Source organism: Aquarana catesbeiana, linkage group LG07, assembly GCF_042186555.1.
Source record: "Aquarana catesbeiana isolate 2022-GZ linkage group LG07, ASM4218655v1, whole genome shotgun sequence".
Classification (NCBI taxonomy): domain Eukaryota; kingdom Metazoa; phylum Chordata; class Amphibia; order Anura; family Ranidae; genus Aquarana; species Aquarana catesbeiana.
The window spans coordinates 61,475,930-61,500,050 of NC_133330.1; the positions used below are offsets into that span (position 1 = coordinate 61,475,930).

Below are 24,121 nucleotides of genomic sequence, written 5' to 3' on the forward strand. Positions count from 1 at the left end.
TAGGATGAGGACGCAATACTACCTTATCCTTGTGCATAATAAAAATATGGCTCTTTACAAAAAAAGAGCAGCCAATTCGGATACCCTTCTTGCAGCAGATATGGTTACCAGAAAAAAATAGTTTCCTTGTCAAAAAAGGACCAAGGGAATATGTCGTATCGGGCCAAAAAAAGGCTGTTTTGTAATGCCGACAAAACTAATTTCAAGTCCCAAGGGTTCAGGGGTTACCTAACCAGAGATTAAGCCATGTTACCCCCTGAATAAAGTTACGAACCAAAGAATGCGAAGCAAGAGGTCGTTGAAATAAAACCGATAAGGCCAAGACCTGTCCTTAGAAAGCACTCAAGGCCAGCTTTATTTCTCACCCCATCTGCAGAAAGTCAAGGACTCTACCTTTGACCTATTTCCTCGGGTGCAGCTCCTGGTTTCACACCAGGAGACATATGTTTCCCAGACTCCATAATATATAATTATGGAGGCCGGCTCCCTTGCATTAACCAAGGTAGAAAACTACTGAACCTGACAGCCTTGTAAAGTAGGATGGAACTCCAGACCTTGCGAGAGAAGGTCTGGCCTCTGGCCGTAATGGTAGGGTCCATGGGTCCCCTACTGCCATCTTTACGATCTCTGCATACCAAGATTTCCTGGGCCTCGCTGGGGGTCACAAGAATCAATGGCTTCCCTTCCTGCTTGATCCTGCGAAGAAGTTGTGGACGCAGGCAGAATAGGAGGGAATGCATAAATCAGTGAGAACCGATTCCATGGGAATAGTAAGGCATCTGTCTCGCATGCTAGTGGATCCTTTGATCTTTACACAAAGTGGTTGATTTCTTTGTTGAACCTGGACGCAAACAGATCTATATCTGGGATCCCCCATCTTTGACATATTGACAGGAAGATATCGGGGTGAAGGAACCATTCTCCCGGGAACAACTACTCAAGTAGTCCGCCTGCCAATTCTCTATTCCTAGAATGAAGACTGCCGATAGGCAAAGTGCATTGTTTTCTGCCCAAGATAGGATATGATTCATCTTTCTCTGGGCCGCACAACTTTTTGTGCCCCCTTGGTGATTAATATAGGCCATTGCTGTGGCATTGACGAATTGAATCCTGGCAGGACAATACTGTAAACTGAACATTCAGGTACTCAGGACCAAGTGCTCTGCCCGAATTTCTAAAATGTTAAAGGGCAAGGCCATTTCTGATCTGGGCCACTTCTCTTGGACAGTTGCCTCTTTCAGGACTGTTACCCAACCTAAACAAAAAAGGTTGGCATATGTTGTTACTATTTCCCAGGTAATTGAAGGAAGGATTTTCCCCTTTGCAGATTTTTGGATATTAACCATAAACTGAGGCTCTGGCGCACCCATCCTACAGCAACTGGTATTTCCAGGTGGTTTTTCATCCGGGTACTAACCAGGCCCGACCCTGCTTAGCCTCCAAGATCAGACGAGATCGGGCTCTATCAGGGTGATGTGGCCGTAGGCTTTGGAGTCAGACACATTGGGAATGTAGAGCTTGAACCCTTTGTTTCAAGCCAATAGGATACTGTTTTGCAGCAGTCTTGATGAAACTGAGCATAAGGAACGGCCTCAAATGAAGCCACCATCTTTCCTAACAACCTCATGCAAAGTTAAATAGGAGAAATTTATCTTGCTTCGATCACCTAAATCAGTTCCTTTATGGCGCTGATCTTTGCCTGGGGTACGAATACCCTTTTCTGGGTGTACCTATGATCAGACCCAGGTATTTTAGCCTTCTTCATGGTTTTAAAGAAGATTTCTCCTAGGTTGAGAATCCGACCTAGATATTCCAGGTAGTCGATGGTGCTGACCATACTTTGGTCTAAGCGGGCTACTGACTGGTCTATCAAGAACAGATCGACTAGGTAAACAATAATCGTTATACCTTGGGCCCTCAATCTGGCTAGAAGAGGAGCCAGAACCTTTGTACTTGAGGTAGGGCAGCTAGATTGGAAAGCAGAGCTACACTCTGAAAATGAAGATTTCCGACTTTGAAAAGTAGATATTACTAGTGAACGAGGAAATAGGCATATGGAGATATGCATCTTTGATGTCGATTGACGCCAGAAGTTCTCCTCCTTGTAGGATGGAGATAACTGATTGGATTGACTTCATGCAAAAAAAAGAGTGGTTATATTCAGGAATTGAATTTAGATCTTTGAGATCCAGAATGTCCATTTGGATTTAACCAAACCCCAACCTCTGCTCTTACATGGGGGCCACCATGAACACTTTTTGCCAAAAGATGGTCCAGTGCTTGAGAGAAAGACTTCTCTTTTTCTGGATCCTTAGGAACGTTTGATCTGAGAAAACGAGGAGACGGAAACTTTTGGAATGCCAGTTTGTACCTTGGAGCTATTGAGGAAGTCCCCCATTCTTCTTGACACTCCTTCTGCCAGATCCCTGAGAACTGCAGAAGAATTCCCCTATTGAGCAAGCGGGGGCACCTCCTCATATGGAGGCTTCAGTATCTTGTAGGCTTCCTCCCCCAAGACCTCTTTTGACCCTGGGGTTAACCCTGAGGATTACCTTTTGAATCTGACGGCAGAAGCCGTCATGACTGCCTGGAGGCTGATGCTCCTGGCACAGAAGAAGGAGCTTTGAAACGAAAATACATTTACTCCTTCACTTAAATGGCAAAAGGGGCACTTTTTCACTAGAATTCTTTGGATATAGTATGCAAAATATCCCCAGATAGCTGTTTCACCACAAAAAGGAAGATTAGCCAGGAGTTTCTTGCATGACGTTTAGCGAAGGGCGCAAGGCCTAAAGGATAGAATCTGTCATAGCAACTATTGCAAACATAAAGCTGCCTCTGGGGCCTTCTGAGCAGGATAATATTGAACACCTGTTTAAACTGGTCCTTCAACGATTAACCAATTACTGTCAGCGCAGGCTGAGACACTCAATCTGCCAGAAAAAAAGTGTTTTTTTTTAAAATAGGAATTCCAACCTTTTATCCGTTGGATCCCTAAGTATTTGAGTATTGTCTGCCGGACAAGTCAAACTTATTCACAAAGGATTTAGTAGCGTCAATTGCCGGTATACCCTACTTAGTGAATTTTCTCTACCATAGGATGAAGTGTGAAAACTTTTTAGAAAGGAAAATAATGCTTATCTGGGTGATCCTCCAGAACAAAGAAACTTTTTCAACAAAGAATGGACTAGAAAAAGCATGCACAGCTTGAGGAGGCTTTAGCGAACCAAAACACTCTGTTAAGGGTACATAAATGTGGAGCGGATCATTCAGCAAGAAATTGTACCATCAATCTTACAGATTGTGAAAGCTGACTCTCCCGCATTTGACACCTCAGAAGAGGAGTCATCAGCCTCACCACGGTCCCCTGAGGGAATTCGTCTTCTCCTGCCCCTAGTTCCTCAGTTTGAGGGTCCTAGGAAAATGGAAGAGAACCTGTCGCATCTTGACCACACTGAGATGCGATTAAAGCCGCTAAACTTTGTTTTGTTTTTTTTTAAACCTACCATGGCTGAGGAAAAAAAGATCTTTAGTAAAATGAACAGGGGCTGCAGTGTTGAAAACAGTTGCAAACATTTCATGGCCCCAATGCTCACTCTGACCAGCCACCCCCTCTCTGGGGAGAATTTGTAGAGTAGGCTTTCCAGAGCTTGAGGGAAACCCTTTTAGCTCTTTTTTTGGGGGTGTTTCAACCCCCCCTTCTGACCATAGCGATGCACAAAGCAGAGGTACCACCAGAAGAAATCGCATCCACTGCTTGAGCAATAGTCCAGCCCTGCCGCTGCTATTAATGCTCAGCCTGATGCAATAGTAAATGTGTCAAAAGGAATGCTTGTGTCACCAAACCTCTTTCATGCCCCTCTACGCTGTTGTGTCCCTCCCTCAGCCTGCAGCAGTAATAATGGTGTTTTAAAAAACACATTCCCGCACTGGACGTTGGAGAAAGCCAACGCTGCTCCAAGCTCCGCCCCCCTCCATCACCTTCGGCCCCCCTCCTTTTTTTTTTTTTTTTTTTAAAAAGAGCTTTACCGCGCGAGCACAGGCCTCTGATCCTACAGGATCGTCATGTGAGGGGAAAAAAATGGCTGGAGAGAAAAAGAAGTCTGCTGCTCCGGACACAGCGTGATCTCTTGAGGAAGCATGGCATGAGAAGGTATGTGCTCCATACAGCCCCCAGTGGTGACACTTAGGCATGACAACATTTACTAAGTAAAGGAGACATTTCATAAGAAAATTCAAAAAATTCTTAGAAAACTCCACTTACCTTTCCCGCCGCAGGGTTTTCTGTGGTAAAAACCAACAGACCCAATCTTCACCCTTCATGGTGGGTTCCATTAACAAACCTTCAGGAGCCGGGGACCCCACAATCCTGGACCTGTAATAGCACCTCCGCCAGTAAAACTTTATGGCCTTAATACCAAAAGTACTGGATCCCGGGGTCCAGCTCTCTAAAAAGAGGAGCGTTTACAGGAAAAACCTTGTTTCTTTGGACACAAGGCCCAGGTACCATTCAATTCGGCCTAAAAGACACTTTGAATGGATCCGGCTGCATAGCTAGCCCCAGCAAGGATTGCTCCAGTGGAGCTCAGCACAGCACATCTTCACTCGTGACCAGCACCTTAGACACTGGCAAAAAAACTGAGATACTCCCGGTATGGGAGGGGTTATATAGGGAGGCAACTTCCTGTTTAGGGTGTGCCAGTGTCCAGCACCTGAAGGTGGACTATAACCCACATAGTAATTACTATGGCTCTGTGTCCCGTGATGTACGATTAAAGAAATATAGGGAAAAATAAAGAGGCAGACAGAAAGTAAAAAAAAAAAAAAAAAGGAAGAAAGAGGGATGGAAGGAGAGAGAGCGAAGGAGGGAGCGAGAGAAAGAAAAAGAGAAGGAAGGAAAAAAAGAAAGGGATGGAGAGAGATAGGGGGGAGAGGGGAGAGAGAGAGAGAGAGAGAGGGGGGGAGAGAGAGAGAGAGAGAGAGAGAGAGAGAGAGAGAGAGAGGGAGGGAGGGGAGAGAGGGAGAGAGGGGAGAGAGAGAGGGGGGAGAGAGAGGGGGGAGAGAGAGGGGGGAGAGGAGAGAGAGAGAGAGGGGGGAGGGGAGAGAGAGAGAAAGGGAGGGGGGAGAGAGAGAAAGGGAGGGGGAGAAAAAAAGAAAAAGAGAAGGAAAGAAAAAGAGAAGGAAGGAATGAAAGAACAAAAGAGGGATGGAGGGAGAAAGAAGGAAGGAATGAAAGAACAAAAGAGGGGATGGAAAGAAAGAAAGAAGGAAGGAATGAAAGAACAAAAGAGGGGATGGAAAGAAAGAAAGAAGGAAGGAATGAAAGAACAAAAGAGGGGATGGAAAGAAAGAAAGAAGGAAGGAATGAAAGAACAAAAGAGGGGATGGAAAGAAAGAAAGAATGAAAGAACAAAAGAGGGGATGGAAAGAAAGAAGGAATGAAAGAACAAAAGAGGGGATGGAAAGAAAGAAAGAACAAAAGAGGGGATGGAAAGAAAGAAAGAACAAAAGAGGGGATGGAAAGAAAGAAAGAACAAAAGAGGGGATGGAAAGAAAGAAAGAACGAAAGAAAGAACGAAAGAAAGAACGAAAGAACGAAAGAAAGAAAGAAAGAAAGAAAGATGGAGGGAGGGAGAGAGAAAGAAAGAGAAGGAAGGAAATAAAAGGGGGATGGAGGGAGAAAGAGAGAAAGAGGGATGGAGGGAGAAAGAGGGATGGAGGGAGAGAGAGAGAGAAAAGAAGGAAAGAAAGAAGGAAAGAAAGAAAGAAAGAAAGAAAGAAAGATATGGAGGGAGAGAGAAAGAAAGAAAAAGAGGATGAAAGAAAGAAAGAAAGAAAGAAAGAAAGAAAGAAAGAAAGAAAGATGGATGGACTGGACAGTGCACCCATTGGCTGGGATGCAGTACAGCCTGCCTCCTGCTACCTCCTTAGCCAAAAGCTGCAGTTTGCTGTTACATCCCTCCCTCTTTACATCATCCATAATCTCCCGACTCCCAGCCCACCCAGCTTACTATGTGGGCAGGTCGGGATGACACCCAGGTGATGGAGTGGTGCGTCTTTTTTATGGGGGATCGGACCAGTCTGCCCATTCTCCTCTAACATCAACAAGGCATTTTCGTCCACACAACCACTCCTCACTGGATGTTTTCCCAGTAGATCAGCAGTTTTTGGAATACTCGTCTGGCACCAACAACCATGGCACGTTCAGTCACTTAAATCCTCTTTCTTCCCCATTCGCATGCTCAGTTTGAACTTCAGCAAGTCATCTTCACCACGTCTAGATGTCTAAATGCATTGAGTTGCTGCCATATGATTGGCTTATTAACAATTTGTGTTACCAAGCAATTGAACAGGTGTACCTGTCGGTGAGTGTATAGTGGGGTACTACAGAAAATGCCCTCATCCCAGTATAACAAAACCAAAACATGACCCTTCTAGATTTGGGGCATTAAGAAAGAGTTGTTGACTGTGTTACATAATAAACATGTTACTTTATTGGTACAAAATAAAGAATAGAATGTTAAAGTGGATGTAAACCCAATGTCATCCTTTCTAAACTACTGCCATAGGGGTTATCTATAAGGATATACATGTCTGTTATGAGAGCTGAAAAACTGCATATTCTGTGGGTGGGTCTGTTGTCTGGAGCTCGGAGGGTGGAGTCGTGATGTCAGTAGACTCCCCGCCCACCTCTACACTCCCCTTGTCAATATGCATTTTCTCCTGTGTATTTCTTACACTGAACTTCTGCTATGATCTCTAACATCCAGTGAAAAGACAAGAAAGTAACCACATGACTTCAGCATGCCAAATCATGCTGAGGTGTGGAACAGCCAATCCTGGCAGAACTGCTGAAGAAAGGAGTGGGGGAGGGAATTAAAAAATAATGCCCGTGTCTTAGGCTGTCATTCACAGCAAGGGGGCGTATTTGACAAAGTTTTTGTCAGTTTGTCAAGATTTCTCTCACTGAACAATAAAAGGGGATTGCTCAGAGCTGGATTAACTCAGTGTGGCAAGACTGGGCTCAAATGATAGGAAATCTTATACTCTACAGTATGATAAAAAAAAAAAAAATTCAGGTTTACATCCACTTTAAAAAAAATGTTTACAAACAATTGTAGCTGTTATTAGACCCCTTTCACACTGGAGGCATTTTTCAGGCGCTTTAGCGCTAAAAATATCGCCTCATGAGCAGTCCCAGTGTGAAAGCCCAAGTGTTTTCACACTAGGGAGCTGCGTTGGCAGGACGTTAAAAAAGTCTCTTTGGGGCACCTTAGGAGCCACCACTCCCAAAGCGCCTCTGCTCATTGAAATCAATGGGCAGCAGCACTTTGTGGGCGATTTTAACCCTTTATTCGGCCGCTTGTGGGGGTTAAAAGCGCCCCACTAGCGGGCGAAAAACGTGCCTCTAAAACGACGGTAAAGCGCCACTAAAACTAGCGGCGCTTTACCACTAACGCGGCCGTGCTGTCAGTGTGAAAGGACTCTTACATATACACAGGGTACAGCACATGTGGATCAATTACACATTACTGCATGCTCCATCAACAAGGTTGAACGGTATCTTATGACAGAAATACCCAACATGTTTCAACGTAAGATCTTTCTCTTCCTCAGGGGTATATCAATGCAGAGTAACAGCGCCCTATAATGAAGACAGACTAATAAATATACTACTCAAGAAATTCCTCCATAGTACATACAGATCTTAAATATGTAATTAATGCTAACCCACAGTACAATATGTAGGAGTACAAAACACAGCCATTTCTTTAAAATTCTTAAAAACTAAGTTCGTTGCCATTTGCATCATACCAAAGAGGTAATCAAGGCAGGGCTGCAGTGCCCATGAGTCACTGAGGCCACCTGGACTCATGAACCTTTTAGCAAAATTTACTGTTGCTTCCCAAAAACAGGAAGTGAAGGGAAATCTCCCCATCAGGACAAATACAGCAAAAAAAAAAAAAAAAACTGGATAGGTGTTTGAGTTTTCACTATTTTTTCCGATGCAAAAAAGGAGTTTTGGCTTTACATACATTATTATATTATGACCAGAGATGCATGCTTTACTCATTAGTGTCTCTTCATTAGTTGCTCCTTACAACAGTTAATAACTGGATAAGCGATACACCCCCACCACCCCTGTTCTTCCCCCACAGTCCTTTTAATACATTGACTATAATAAAACAGCTGGATTCATGACTTCTAGCTCCTCTGTTAATGATTGCCATCCGTTATTTATGTCAGAGTCGCTGTCTGAGAGCACTTAATGCTTTGTTTTATCTTATGATTGATTGATTGTCATTGTTGGCTTTCCGAAGGGCCTATATCTCTATTATGATGACTACCTGAACAATTTTTATTGTGCTATTGTTCTATTGATGTATTGATGTATAAAAGAATAATTCATACATTCCACATCAATAATTACGCTTCCACAATTGGTGTGTGCTGTAAATTGCCTCCAGCATTGCTCTTGTTCCTTCTTGCTGGAGGCTGCCATTTTGCTGACGTCCAGAGCCCCTGAACAGCAGTAAATTATTAAGTGGAACTAAACCTATGGATCTAACGGTTTCAAAAAACAGTTACATTCCTGGAATGCCAGGATTTCTGTCACATTTGCTGGTGTCATAACTGTTCACATGTGCAGCACCTTGGCAATTGCAGATCAAACAGAAGCTGCTTCCTTGGATGTAAAGGATTTTTAGGTTTTAATGCCGCTTTAAGGCTGTCAGCAGATCGGCCTCTACATACTCGGCAATGCCTAAAAATGGAAAGCAACTGAGCATGTGCAGATCAGGGTAAGACAGTGTATTCCTGGAATTTAAACAGTATAGTCACTTCTTTCTACCGTTTTACATAGTTATACCTGCAAAAGGGGTCAGCCTGAAGTGATCTAGCAAGACTTAATGTTTTGACTAAATGGAGAAGGAAAGGGGGGCAAGTCTTCGTTGGGAACTTTTTCAAAGCAGACACAAAGCACAACACAGGAATATCCTTCATTAAATGTAAATTAGCTCACTAAAGCTGTAGATTTGTTTTGGATTCCCATAGTTTTGAAAGGTGAAATAACCAGTTCTGATGGGAACAAAGCCTGTGAATGCAAGCACTAAAAGTTCACTAATCCATTAAAGTTAACCCGGCACAAATTTGGGCAATTCAAACAGAACATATACTGAAAAGGCAACCTGTAACTGCAAGTAAAAATGATCATAAGATCTAGAGATATTAACACTATGGGCAAATCTTCCTAACTTGAGCCTGGCCCCAGGCCACCCCTACTGGTCCTTTAATGCCAGTTCTGATGGCCCTTTACCTGTGATTTTACAGCGGGTGGAGGGGGAGCAGACTTCCCAAGTATGTGATCATTATGATTGGTCACGTGATTGGGAGCCTGTCCCACTAGCTCCCAATCATAAACAGAAATCAGGAGCTGTCCGTGACAGCTCTGTGCTGTAAGCATGCTGTCAGCACAGAGACCTTGACTGCATTTGTATGACATGTGGGCATTTAAATGATACTAAACACACACTGTTTTATTCACATTGCCTCTTCTCTTTCTACACGGGGATGATGGCACTGTAATTATTTGAATAAAAAAAAAAAAAAAATCTAAGTACCTTTTTCCTAATCGATATACAGCTGTCACATGACCCAGCTCTTTCCCAGCCTGTCTGCAGGGAAACGTAAGCAGGAGGAACTTCTAATCCTGCTGGTCACATGTTAAAAAAAAACAGCCTTTGAGATAATACAGAGTAAAAAAATAATATCAATAAACTATTTTAAATTGTCACAAAAATATATATTTGAAATAAAATCTTTATTATTTTTTAATAACATGGTGTGGTATTTCTGCCAGTCACAGGCTGTGTCACGCCCCTCCAGCCTGTGTCTTAGAACAACAGGGAGGTGAAGTCTCCATTAATCTACATGTAATATCCTGCCCTTTTGTGTTTAGCTGGTTAGTGGACATGAAGGAGGAGGGAGGGAGTGGGCTGTCATTTACCACTGTGTATACGCCCACATGGGTTACTCTATAGCATGGGTGCTCAACCTGTGGCCCTCCAGCTGTTGCGGAACTACAAGTCCCATTATGCCTCTGCCTTTGGGAGTCATGCTTGTAACAGTCAGTAGCTTGCAATGCCTCATGGGACTTGTAGTTCCGCAACAGCTGGAGGGCCACAGGTTAAGCACCCATGCTCTATAGCAGTGATGGCAAACCTTGGCATCCCAGATGTTTTGGAACTACATTTCCCATGATGCTCATGCACTCTGCATTGAAGTTGAGCATCTTGGGAAATGTAGTTCCAAAACATCTGGGGTGCCAAGGTTTGCCATCACTGCTATAGTCTCATGGGCTGCTCAGATGTGATAAGGAGGAAATGCTCAGCATAGAAACTCACTGACAACTGAGCATGTGCAGAGCTGCCAACACTGCTCTGCAAAATCCACAACTGCATTGGGGGAGATAGAGAGAAGCAGGATCAATCAGGATTTTTGAAGACTACAGAAAACAAATCTCATAGTGACTGAGTATGAACAGCATGTAATACAGCATGTATTGATAGTTTTTTATGATGTGGGTTTAGTGACACTTTAAGGCCCACCCTCCTTTGCCGCTGCACATATGAGTTACATGGCCGGCAAGTGGTTATTAATATGATTTACATCTTTCAACCCAGCACAAATGTAAAGCAGCAGCATTAGGGAATCGTTCTTCAACCTAGATACGCTCTTATAAATACATCCTCGTCCAAGAATGAATGATTTTTAGAAATAAAATGTATACTGTTGCTGCATATTATGTTTTGGGAATCTATCCATGCAGACCTGCAAAAGCAAACTACTTGCATCCAAAGATGATCATCTCTCCCTAATCACTGGTAATCGCTTCATGTGTGATTACATGTGAAAGTTGGCAGATAGCTGCGTCTGCTGTCAACCTGTCATTGTTTTGCATCACAGAGAATTTATTAGGATTATCAAGATGTTACAAAAAACTGTAAACAGCCATAATACAAGCCAAAGAAACAATTACAGGAATAAAGAAAGGCATGGGAAATATTGATCACAATATAATACTACACAGTCTTAGAAAATCTGGCTAAAAGGAAAATTATGGGCTTGTCACATGCAGTGGATCATCCAAAAAAGGAGGATTCTCTTTTGCTAGCTATCAAAAAAAAGCCTTGTAGGATGGCGAAAAGAAAGCAGGTCTACCAGCCCTGGTTTCTGCCAAAGCCAGAGAGGTGGGTTGGGAATGGGATAGCGAGAGGTAGGTGTACCCACCTTGTATGAAGGTCTGACCTGTCATTGCTTTGTACAGGCCTCCTGGCCATGGCTATCTGCACACACCTAGGATCCCTGTTACCCTTTTACCACAAGATACTTGAGGCAACACAGCCAATTTTGCCCTTTTGACTGAGGCCTTAGGATGCCGATGAGAGGAACCATACACTGTGGTCCTTCTCTCTTGCTGCTGCTGCTCCCAATAGGAAACGGTTCCCATGGGGACACCCCTGTGGGCTCTCTTCCGAGCTCCGCTGCTGCTTCTATTGACAAAAACATCGGGACTTGCCCCGCTCCCTCACCACTGGAGTTGATTGACATGAGTGGGAGCCAACGGCTCCTGTTGCTATCGATCTGCCCAGGGAGGAGGGACGAAGCCAGGATAGCTGCAGCTCTACTGCACAGTGCTGGATCACGATAGGGATCAGGTAAGTATAAGGAGGGTGAGGGGGGTGAGTCTATGACACAGAAGTTTTTGTTACCTTAAAGGCATTAAAGGTAAAAAATCTTGAGGCTTTAGAACCACTTTAAATAGCTTCTTTGCTGGCCACATTTTACCACTTTTATTTAGCAACTGAGGCACTTTTGGATAAGTGTTTTTATTGCGCTCCATTTTGGGGTATTTATAGACTTTCTTATTTTCAGACTCTAAAGTAGTTGCGAAGTTCAGTCATCACGCACATCTATTTTAATATATAAATATATGCATTTCATAAATCCATGTTTATGGCTCCCCTGGGCGAAATCCCGTATAGGTACGTTCTTACCTTTAGTAGCCACCAGAGGGCGAGGGCACGCACCCGCTGCGCGGCTGGGAATGCGATGCATGTGGCCGGCGGGCACGACCGCTGACGGCCACGCGCGCTTCATGTGCACGAGCGTCAGCATGGGGATTTCTGTGTGTAAGCACACAAATCCCTGTTCTGGGAGGTCAGAGGAGACATATAGTGTGTTCCTACTAAGTAGGAACAACGATCTGTCTCATCCCCTAGTCAGTCCTATCCCCATACAGTTAGAACACACTGAGGGAACACACATTTAACTCCTTGATCAGCCCCTAGTGTTAACCTCTTCCCTGCCAGTGACATTTACACAGTAACCAGTGTATATTTATAGCACTGATTGCTGTATAAAATGTCAATGGTCCCAAAAATGTGTCAAAAGTGTCCGATCTGTCCTTCAAAATACCGCTAAAAATCACAGATCACCGACATTACTAGTAAAAAATAAATAAATAAAAATGCTATAAATATTTCCCATAGTTTGTTCAAAATATTGTTTTTTTTTTTTCATAAATTGTAGCGCATTTTTTTTTATTTATAGTAGAAAATAAAAACCTCAGAGGTGATCAAATACCACCAAAAGAAAGCTCTATTTGTGGGGAAAAAAAGGACGCAAATTTTGTTTGGCTACAGCATTACATGACCGCGCAATTGTCAGTTAAAGCGACGCAGTGCCAAATTGTAAAAAGTGCTCTGGTCAGGAAGGGGGTAAAATCTTCAGGGGCTGAAGTGGTTAAGGGAACGGGATCTGTTTTTTTTTTTTTTGGGTTAACAAAACGTGAAGACATAAAAATATTTTTTTCATTTCTAAGGCTACAAACACTTAAAAAAAATTGATTCTTTTCTGTAACTATTAGTGTCGGTTCACACTGAGGCAGCACGACTTGCAGCACGACTGCCTCAGGCGACCTGGACACGACAGGAGCAGCGACTTGCAAAACGACTGCTGTATAGAAGTCAATGCAAGTCGCCTCAAGGCGCCCCCAAAGTCATAAAGGAACCTTTTTCTAAGTCGGAGCGACTTGCGTCGCTCCGATTAGAACGGTTCCATTGTACAGAACGGGGCGCTAATTGTCAGGCGGCTAAGTCGCCTGACAAGTCGTTCCAGTGTGAACCGGCACTTAGTCAAATCTTTGTTTTTATATTTTTACTTTCTACAAAACATTTGTACAACTTTGTTGTCTTTTTTTTTACCAAGCACCGGTGCATTTACTTAAAGTGACACTAAACACACACTGTTTAGTTTACATTATCCCTTTTATTTCTGTGTGTGGATGATGGCACTGTAATTATTTTAATAAAAAAAAAAAAAAAAAAAACCATTGAAGTACCTTTTTCCTAATCAATATACAGATGTCACACTATGCAGCTCTTTCTTAGCCTGTCTGCAGGGATACATAAGCAGGAGGAGCTTTTAGTCTCCTGCTACTGGTCATGTTTAAAAATTTAAAAAAAAAAAAAAAAAAACAGGCTTTGGAATACAGAGTAAAAATAAATAATTAGAAGCAATAAAACGGTTTTAAACTGTCATACAAATATATATTTGAAATCAAATCTTTATTATTTTTCGGCAATGACATGGTGTGGGTGGATTTCTGACAGTCACAGGCTGTGTCACGCCCCTCCAGCCTGGTCTTAGAATAAAAGGGAGGTGAAGCCTCCATTAATCCACACGTAATATCCTACCCCCATTGCGTTTAGCTGGTAAGTAGGCATGGAGGAGGAGGTAGGCAGTGGGCTGCCACCTACCGCTGTGTATACGCCCAACATAGAAACTCACTGAAAACTGAGCATGTGCAGAGTTAGCACCACAGCTGGAAAATCCCTAGATGAATTGGACATGAACAGAAAGTGGAGATAGAGAACAACAGGATGAACCAGCTTTTTGAAGAGTACAGAAAACAAATACCATAGTGAGTATGAACAGCATGTAATACACCATTTCTTAATAGATTTTTATGATGTGGGTTTAGTGACACTTTAAAACAGAACTCCAGGATCCCCCCCCCCCCCCCATCAACCCCTGAAACTCCCTCCCTGCTTTTTTGCTACTCCTATACACACTTTTTTTATTTATTTTTTTTAGGTCTTCTTGCCAGTCCTATGACGTCATCTCTGAGTCTGTTAACCAAGCCTTCATGATGACACATCTCAAGGAGGTACGTAAATGACAGGCTGGGCTCACATGAGATGGGCAAAATGACATTCTGCCCTAGGGAATACCAGAGGAAGTCAGGGACAGCGCTAAAGTGTACAGAGGGTTAACTGAAGCTTGGTGCAAAAATAAATAAAAATTCCTTGGAAACATGGAAGTCCTGGTTACACTTTGAAGTTCAATGGAACCGCCAGATTAAGTCAGCTAAATGGATTCCCGGTGCATCATAAATACAAGGTGTGCAAAGACTTTCAGACCCTTGCTCTCTGTGTGGAAGCAGTGGTCTCTCTTCAGAGTCAAACACTGCAGTCAAACCTATCAGTCTGCAAAGTTCACATTCATTGCTGATTGGAGAGCTCTGACTCAGGACATACTTGTCCTAGGTCAGTGGCTCAAACATTTAAAGCTGGGAACAGCATTCACAGAAGGCATTCAGCAATTGTACACCTCAGTAATTCTCTCAGTACAAGTGTCCATTAAAGTAGAACTCCAAGCAAATATAAAAAGACAAAGTGCCTCTTGCACTCCTCTATACCACAAGAACACAGACCGGGGGAATTAAGTAGCAGCATAAATAGTCAGTTTTGCAGTGCGAGAAGCATGCCAACAGAAAATGAGAGTAACGTGAAAGAGAGATGATCGCATCAATCTTCTGCTTCTCCTTTCACTGTCCAGCCACAGGCTGGGGGAGGGGCAAGACCTGTAAGTGTTATTGAACTGCAGCAGAGAAGAATCAGGTCTTCTGCTCTGCCAGACAGGACTGTGCTGTGTGGCAAAGCTGTGCAGATCTCATGAACTGGTAGACAAATACAACTGTCCAGTAAAAGAGCTCTTTCCTTTTTTTTAATTTTTACATCTATCTATATTAGGGTGTTTCATTTTTCCAAAGATGTGATTTTCATATGACTTTGCTTACGCCCTGAATCTCCTGTGATGTAAAAGATATATATGCCAAATTTCAAGAAGAGTGGATATATTTAGGGGTTGCACACATTGATCACTTTTATCAAAGCAAAGTCTGTGGGGTTCACTTTATAAGAAGTCATATACAGCAATGCTGGATGAAGAAAGTCCTGTTCAAGGCTTTCTAGAAGAACAACGAGTGAAAATGGTTAACTACATCCAAAATGTCCTGAAAGACGGAAGTCATCCAAGAGAAGACTACATAGAGTTAATACAACTCTCACTCCTGTACCTAGGAGGTTGGTCTAAAAACGACTTCAGTTTCAGGATCCCAGGGGCACTGCATCAAGCAAGGAGGATGGCAAAGGCAATATATGCACTTAAAATTGTCCTCTTCACTAAACAGTTGAATATTCCTCAATGACAATTGGAAGGAATGAAAGGGGTTGCACATTTTGTCAGCCTCATATATGTTCGCTTTTGGCATGAGGAAATTGTAAGTCGATGGGCTCCAAAGAATGATTTGGATATGCTACAGCTTTTGAGCACTTACCCAGATGCAGATGTCAAAAAATGTGCTCTCAGTTGCTAAGAGACACCTTTGGTATCTGTCAGAAACAAACGTAGGATTGGCTTTTTTGGACGAACGTATTACTCAGGCTGTTAAGGAAAATAGGACTAAAAGTTTAGAAACCAAACCTGCAAAGAAAAAGGAAGTGAAACGATTAGAGGGTAAAAACATGGTTTTTGAAGGAAAAGACCTGAGCTATTTCCTTACGAATAAAACAAAGACGTTCTTTGAACTGTTTGTGATCCACGACGTGACAGAATACTGCAGTGATTCTCTAAGAAGCCATGTGAATGCTCTTAAGGTTGTCAATGATACTGCAGAAAGAGGATTTGCTCTGATAAAAAAAGTATAACGAATCAGTCAGGGATGAACAACAAAAACAATTCTTGTTGAAGGTAGTCGAGCATCACAGAAAAGTCACCAAGCGAACAAAACAAGGGATTGCATCGTTCAAAGTTGATTAATATAACACAGGTTATGCCTATCATATTACCTATTAATCTTAGTGTATAGCTTTAATAGTATTTTAAGTTTGTGATTTCTAGTTTTCCCAATAAAAAGTAATTAACATTGAAAAATCGTATTTTTTGCCTACTTTTACAAAACAGATCAAAGTGTGCAACCTTTAAATATTATCCAATCTTCTTGAAATTTATCATATATATCTTTTACATCACTCAGACTCGTTGCGTAAGTAACGTCTGCAAAAATTTTACAGTTTTTTTTTTTCCATTAGAAAATGAAACACCCTAATCTATATACATATCTAGATATATTATTGGAGGCATTCTGTACACCAGCTGTGTATGGAATGCCTCCAGGAGTCATATTGCATTGACTGTCTAGAAAATTACAGTGGCTGCAGATTGAAATAGAAAGGTAATTTTTAATAACTATAAATTACAGTATGGCTTGTGCACCAATTGTATATACCATTTTAATTTTTACAACTTTACTCATAAAATTTTTTCCCCATGAAAGTGAAATTACCTTTTAAAGTAATAACATCAAGCATATAAATAGTACTTAAGGTACAGATGTTTTTATTATGGCTAATTACAATATTGTTTACACCAGACAAAAAAAAAAAGACAGCCTTTTAAACTTCTGTCATAAGAAAGACATAACGTAAAAGATACAAGGCTTTATACAGATCAGAGCAGCTAAAGTGCACCTGACGTGCATGCGTGACAGCAGCCATTTTGTGGGTCAGATACAAGTGCTGGAGACTGCAGCCTATTATTTTGCCAGGCTCGTGACATCATGAATCCACAAACTTTTTATAGCTGCCATAAAGTCACTAGCTTCTAGTGGACCACAAGCCAAAGTATATCTACAAACAAAATGGCTTAGCCACTGACAGGTACTCTTTATAAGATCAAAATACTGTACATTGAAGATGTTTCTAAAAGTATATTTAAAATGCTCTTGGGGGGCATTTAAAACATTTTCCCTTTCATAAATAATTGCTCGGAGAGGGCTATGTTACATGAGCATTTTTCATTAGCCATATAAACTTGGTAAGAAACCAATGCCTGACTTGGTGTCAGATGGCTGTGGATTTCTTTTTCCATTTTTGTCATACTGCACATCCATATCAGTATTTGCTACTCAGTTCTGCAAGTAATTCTAACTAAAAGTGTCTTCATGGAATCTCCTGTGTCAGCTAGGTGGTGAAATGAAGTTTAAATATGATGGTTTGAGGGGTCGTGACATCGGCAACTGCAAGTTCCTGTCCGTCGACAAGGCCAAGCTCTACAAGGAGAAAGAAGAAATAAAATTTCAAGATAAGGCCACATTTTTATTGGGTTATAGGCATAAATTATCAGACAGCGTCTTGAAAACGTATTCATACCTTTCATAGCTTTTTTCCACATTTTGTCAGGTTACAACCAAAAACGTAAATGTATTTTATTGGGATGTTATGTGATAGACCAACACAAAGTGGCACATACTTGTGAAGTGGCAGGAAAATTATAAATGGTTTTAAATAGATATCTGAAAAGTTTGGCGTGCATTTGTATTCAGCCCCCTTTACTCTGATACCCCCAACTAAAATCTAGTGGAACCAACTGCCGTCAGAAGTCACCTACTTAGTAAATATAGTCCACCTGTGTGTAATTTAATCTGATTATAAATATAGCTGTTCCATGAAGCCCTCAGAGGTTTGTTAGAGAACCTTAGTGAACAAACAGCATGAAGGCCAAGCCACACACCAGACAAGCCAGGGATAAAGTTGTGGAGAAGTTTAAAGCAGGGTTAGGTTATAAAAAAAAAATATCCCAAGCTTTGCTTTGAACATCTCACAGAGCACTGTTCAATCCGAAAATTGAAAGAGTATGGCACAACTGCAAACCTACCAAGACATGGCCGTCCACCTAAACTGACAGGCCAGGCAAGGAGGGCATTAATCAGAGAAGCAGCCAAGGGGCCCATGGTAACTCTGGAGGAGCTGCAGAGATCCACAGCTCAGGTGGGAGAATCTGTCTACAGAACAACTATTAGTCGTGCACTCCACAAATCTGACCTTTATGGAAGAGTGGCAAGAAGATAGCCATAAGACGTCCCATTTGCAGTTTGCAAGAAGCCATGTGGGGGACACAGCAAACATGTGGAAGAAGGTGCTCTGGTCAGATGAGACCACAATTTAACTTTTTGGCCTAAAAGCAAAATGCAATGTGTGGTGGAAAACTAACACTGCACATCACCCTGAATACACCATCCACAACGTGAAACATGGTGGTGGCAGCATCATGTTGTGGGGATGCTTTTCTTCAGCAGGGACAGGGAAGCTGGTCAGAGTTGATGGGAAGATGGATGGAGCCAAATACAGTGCAATCTTAGAAAAAAAACTGTTAGAGTCTGCAAAAGACTTGAGACTGGGGTGAAGGTTCACCATACAGCCAGAGCTAAAATGGAATGGTTTAGATTAACGCATATTCATGTGTTAGAATGGCTCAAAGTCCAGACCTGAATCCATTTGGGAATCTGTGTCAAGACTTGAAAATCCATCCAATCTGACAGAGCTTGAGCTATTTTGCTAAGAAGAATGGGGAAACATGTCACTCTTTAGATGTGCAAAGCTGGTAGAGACATTCCCAAAAAGCCTTGCAGCTGTAATAGCAGCAAACGGTGGTACTACAAGGTATTGACTCAGGGGGGCTGAATACAAATGCACGCCACGTTTTTCAGATATTTGTAAAAAATTTTAAAAACCATTTATCATTTTCCTTCCACATCACAGTTATGTGCCACTTTGTGTTGGTCTATCACATAAAATAAAATACATTTACGTTTTTGGTTGTAACATGACAAAGTGTGGAAAATATCAAGGGGTATGAATACTTTTTCAAGGCACTGTATGTCCCAAAATGCTACATTCTAAACAACTCATGTCATGCAGAAACACAAAGGGGCATATTTATCAAGCAAATAAGCAGACATTCAGCAAACATCCTCTACAGGTAAATATTCCAGGTTCATCTAAAAGCAGAAGTGACCTGCTATTTCAGGGCTATACCCATTCTAGTTTAGAGTCACTCTAAAGAAGAGGAATGGTCCTGAAACATGTCAGATTATTGGAGGTTATATTAACAAAAATGTACAATCCCTGCCCCCCCCTTCTTCACCAGCTTGATGCAGCTTATGTCATTTTCTTCCGTTTGGTTTTCCCAGTGTGAACCTCAGGAGTAACCATCATGTCTTGGATCATCTCCTACATCTTAAAACATAGCAAGAGTGCTTCAACATTTGTTGGCATGACCGGTCGTTCCTTTGGGTTTTTCTGGTTGGCATGCCCTGATCAAGACACTTCATTTCAAGTGCAATTTTTTTTTTTTTTAAGGGTTTTACCTGCACTAACCAGTGCGCACGGTTTCTTCCTTTGGCACATACAGCTTGCTTGCAAGGATATTCCGAGCTGCCCTGGTACCAGTGAAGCTCAGTACATTTGAAGATTTGATTCAGGGCCCATGTGTTTTAAAATGGCAGCGATTGATCCTCCACCAGAAAAAGGTTCGGTGAAAGTCACATTCACTGCTTTATAAACAGACCACCAGCTTCTTGTTCAATTAACGACTTGCTTTCTGGGCACTTTAAACCCTTTTCCTGCCCAAGCCAATTTTCAGTGCTCGCACTCTTTGAATGACAATTGCGCGGTCATGCTACACTGTACCCAAATGAAATTTTTATATTTTTTTTCTCACAAATAAAGCTTTCTTTTGGTGGTATTTAATAACTACTGGGTTTTTTATTTTTTGCTAAGCAAAAAAAGACCGAAAATTTTGAAAAAAAAAAAAGAAAAAAAGTTTTATAAAATTTTGTACACTGGTAATTTCTCTCCTTCATTGATGTGTGCGGATGAGGCTACACTGATAGGTGGAACGGATAGGTGGCATGAAGGGCACTATTTGGCAGCAGTGTGGTGTGCAGGACCGATGTCCTGTTTACACAAGCCGGTAATCAGTTATTTATTCTCCTCACGCTATCAGCGTGAGGAAAAAAAAGAACCAATTACCGGCTTCTGTTTACATCATGTGATCGTCTGTCATTGGCGGACAGCTGATCATGTGCTAAGGGCCCAGGATCGGCCCTTACTCCGGATCTGTGATCTGCCGAGTCTCATGGAGTCGGTGATCAAAGAGCACACTGCCTGTGCACTGCAGGGGGCGCGCAGGCAGCGCATGCTTGGGAGGACGTACATGGATGCCCCATGTCTTTCGACTATAGCGTGAGCGTGAAGAGGTTAAGCTTTGACAATAAATCCTAAAAGCCGATTGGTTTCTAAGCACAACTGCACCAGATTTTGTACTCTCCCATTTTAGTAAATTAACCCCACAGTTTTCAAAAGTCTACATCTGAAAGGGTTAGTTTATCTTGTTCTTTGCTCAGTAGCAAAAAAACAACACCCAGTACAGAGAGGCAGGCAGATGAACTTGATTTGAGAAAGTGTTTGATGCCCTGAAACATCAACTTGTACTGGGTGTCCTTGTGCTACTAGTATTTGTATGTGTTGGTATTTGCTCTATGCTCTATTTGCTCCCAGCTACCATGTACTACATTTTATCGATTAGTTGTCTTACATTTAGTATAGTCAGGTGTCCTGGGAAGCCTCGTGGTAAAATGTACTTATGTGCATTGCTAAAAGTTACCCGATGCTTTGCAAATTAAATTACTGAAATGTTATGCTGGCGTTGTAGCTTTACTAATAAAATAATATAATATAATATAATATAATATAATATAGATGACTAAACCCACTGGTTTTGATTGGAGTGGATAAAAGCTGACCATACCCCTCAACATTTTGTGACCTATTTGCGTCAACATTCAGCAATGATTTCTACCATTACAAAAAGTCCAGTTACAGGAGTAGCTTGGTATGATCACCCCCCCACATCCCATCCCATCCCTGATATTAATATCAATGTCATTAAAGTGGACCCAAGCTCATAATGTAGGCAAGCCTTACAAAATTAAAAATGCTGTAGGAGTATTAGAATCAGCATAAATTCACAGACTGCCCGAAAATGGCGATCCCATGACAGTCCGGTTCCAGATCATGTAATCCAATGCCATTGCAGCCATTCACTGGGTTGCTGATACTTTGAGTTAAGACTCTACTGGCATTCATGCCTGTAAGGTATGCCTTTGGTCAAATGATCTGTAACATTGGTACAAATTTTCCTGCTCCTACTCACCGACCCTATTGAACCTAAATGGAGTCTGGTTCTGCTTTAATGTACTAAGCTGCTGTTACAGATTTGGGTTCCTGATGTCTTTTCTCATGAACAGCATGACTATACCAGAAAATAGAAAGGGAAACAAAAGGGTACTGTATCTATTCAGAAGACAGCTGAGTAAAACATGACAGGTCAATCAATTCTAACACAGTCAAATTAATGTAAGTATACTGGGCAGACAGCTATGACAGTGTGCAAAGTTAACAGAGCCGGACCAGCGAATCACATTCCATCCAACATGAGGCAGTTTGAATAATGAAAAACAATGGCCGATTGGTTGCCGCTGATGCTGCACACTGCTTTTTGCTTTATTAGTTAAACCAGATTGTGCTTCGGTGGATGTAAAATAAGCACAACAAAACTGTGAGGTTTCCCCTATGCTTTGCTTTACAACTGAACTACAATGTTATAGGTAAACTGCTAGGATACAATTATGAAGTGCTCAGGTCTGAACCAAACAACAATTAACACGCCCAAAACCTAGCTGAACATTAATTGCTAACAAGATTACCGTGTAAAGTTTTGCAAAGATTGGGCCTCGTCCTTTCTTCTATAGATGCAACAGTCTGGAGAGAAAGAGAAAATAAACTTAAAAGGATAATGTCACCTTCCCTAAAAAGGAAACTATACAGTTGCTACACAAGTCATTTTGTATTTATGCCTTTCTAAACCATGGTTCCTCTAGAGATTGCTTAGGGGTTCCATAAGTAATGAGCAGTTTCGTCCTCTCCAATAAGTAACCACTGACACCAACGAACATTTTAGCTATCTGTGGGGGGGCATTATTACCAATGACCAACAATCTAAGAAGGTCCATTTCCATAGATTACACCTGCAAAAGAAGGCCTTACTCCAACCACAAATGTAAGGGAACATTTTTAACTGACCACCGATCAAAGAATTCCCTCCTCCTCTGACCACCAGTGTGGGAGGGCCCGTCACCGATTACCATGTAGAGAGGTGCTTTTTCACTGACCGACAATGTAAGGGCATTTCCTCACTAATCACAATATGAGGAAATTCTAGACTGCTCATTGTCTGCATTTTTACTCTGAGTATTATTTTTATTTCACGATTATCAAAAATAATTTTGTGGTATAGAGCAGACCTGGGTGTATGCTGAGTGCATCACATTCCGTTTTATTCTTATATCTCCAACTTACTGTTTAAACGAATGTACTCTGTATTATACCCAGACAGCAAGCAACTGTGCTGCAAGTTTGAAAATGACTTGCTAAGCTACTGCTAGACTTGCCAGGCTTCACAAGTTTGTTGCACAATTGCAGCAAGTCCGCTTTGCATGACTCCAGATAAACTTTCTTTGCAAACATTCTGCAAGTCTGCTGCAAGTTCTGGTTCGGTTATGTTGTGCAATAGTCATCCTACCACAGGGGTCACTGTGGCTGAATTTTCATGCTGTAGGACTCACCACTGCAACTTTGCTCTTGCTAGAGACTTGCCATGCAAATTTTTTTCAAATTGGAAAAGTGTCAACTATAATGCCGCGTACACACGGTCGGACTTTTCGTCTACAAAAGTCCAACGGACGCTGACGGACTAAAGCTGGCTGGTAATCCGATCGTGTGTGGGCTTCTCCGGACTTTCAACTGACTTTTTCAGCCTCAAATCCGACGGACTTTAGATTTGAAACATGCTTCAAATCTTTCCGACGGACTCGAGTCCGGTCGAAAAATCCGCTCGTCTGTATGCTAGTCTGACGGACAAAAACCCACGCTAGGGCAGCTATTGGCTACTGGCTATCAACTTCCTTATTTTAGTCCGGTGTACGTCATCACGTAAGAATTCGACGGACTTTTGTGTGATCGTGTGTAGGCAAGTCTGTTCGTTAGAAAGTCCGCCGCAAGTCCGTCGAAAGTCCGTCAAAAGTCTGTCGGACTTTTGTAGCTGAAAAGTCCGACCGTGTGTACGCCCCATAACTTGTGCTTTAAGTGCTCTGTAAGTGTATAACTTGCCAGTGAAAATGTGCAGCAAGTTACCAGACTTAACAATTCAACACTGCCATAAATTTGTGGCAAGTTATCCTTGCTATCTGGTAGACTTAAGGGGACACCCAGGGCGCCTAATGCGTGAATGCTATCCTATCACGTTTCAACTTTATTAGTCTTCTTTAGGGGTTGATCTAATAGATTATTGTTTAGGGATGTGGCACTTGAAAAATTAAGTTGCACGGATTGACTAATTTTTGTTATCCATAAAAGTGCTAATTCTCATTTTCTAGTAGAAGTAGATTTGAGCAGAATTAAAATAGTTTAGTTTAATTTGCACAAGATGATTACATTTCATTTTTGTAATGAGTGGTTATTACTTTTTTGCATGAAAATGAATGTTTTTTTATTAAGATTGTTTACTTTATTTAAAGGGTTGTAAACCCTCGTGTTTTTTCACTTTAATGCATCCTATGCATTAAGGTGAAAAAACTAACACTGACTGGCACGCGCTGTACCTCTCTGCCCGGGGTTCTCGGCTCTTGATTGGATAGATTGATAGCAGCGCAGCCATTGGCTCCCGCTGCTGTCAATCAAATCCAATGACGCGGGCGCCGGGACCGAGTCCGGCATTCTATGTCTATGGATGCAAATGCTGGACTCGGGAGCGCGCCCGCAAGGTAACCCACCCCCAGGGAGAGTCCTTCTTCTATGTGGTTTATCTATGCAAGGAG

The 24,121-nt window shown here is 41.9% G+C and overlaps 1 protein-coding gene and 1 pseudogene across 2 annotated transcripts in view; both read right to left on the reverse strand.

The window, feature by feature from the left end:
- Nucleotides 1–1,368: 1,368 nt before the first annotated feature.
- Nucleotides 1,369–1,487, reverse strand: LOC141104118 (5S ribosomal RNA; annotated as a pseudogene).
- Nucleotides 1,488–16,726: 15,239 nt separating this feature from the next.
- The window catches only part of UBA3 (ubiquitin like modifier activating enzyme 3), a 51,229-nt gene continuing 43,834 nt past the window's right edge, over nucleotides 16,727–24,121 (reverse strand). For both annotated transcript variants that reach the window (XM_073592211.1, XM_073592210.1), the window contains 2 exons: nucleotides 21,953–22,007; nucleotides 16,727–17,455 (listed from right to left, as the gene is read on the reverse strand). In XM_073592211.1, the coding sequence (XP_073448312.1) occupies nucleotides 17,367–17,455; nucleotides 21,953–22,007 (144 nt within the window). In that variant the 3' untranslated portion in view covers nucleotides 16,727–17,366. The remainder of the gene's footprint in view (nucleotides 17,456–21,952; nucleotides 22,008–24,121) is intronic.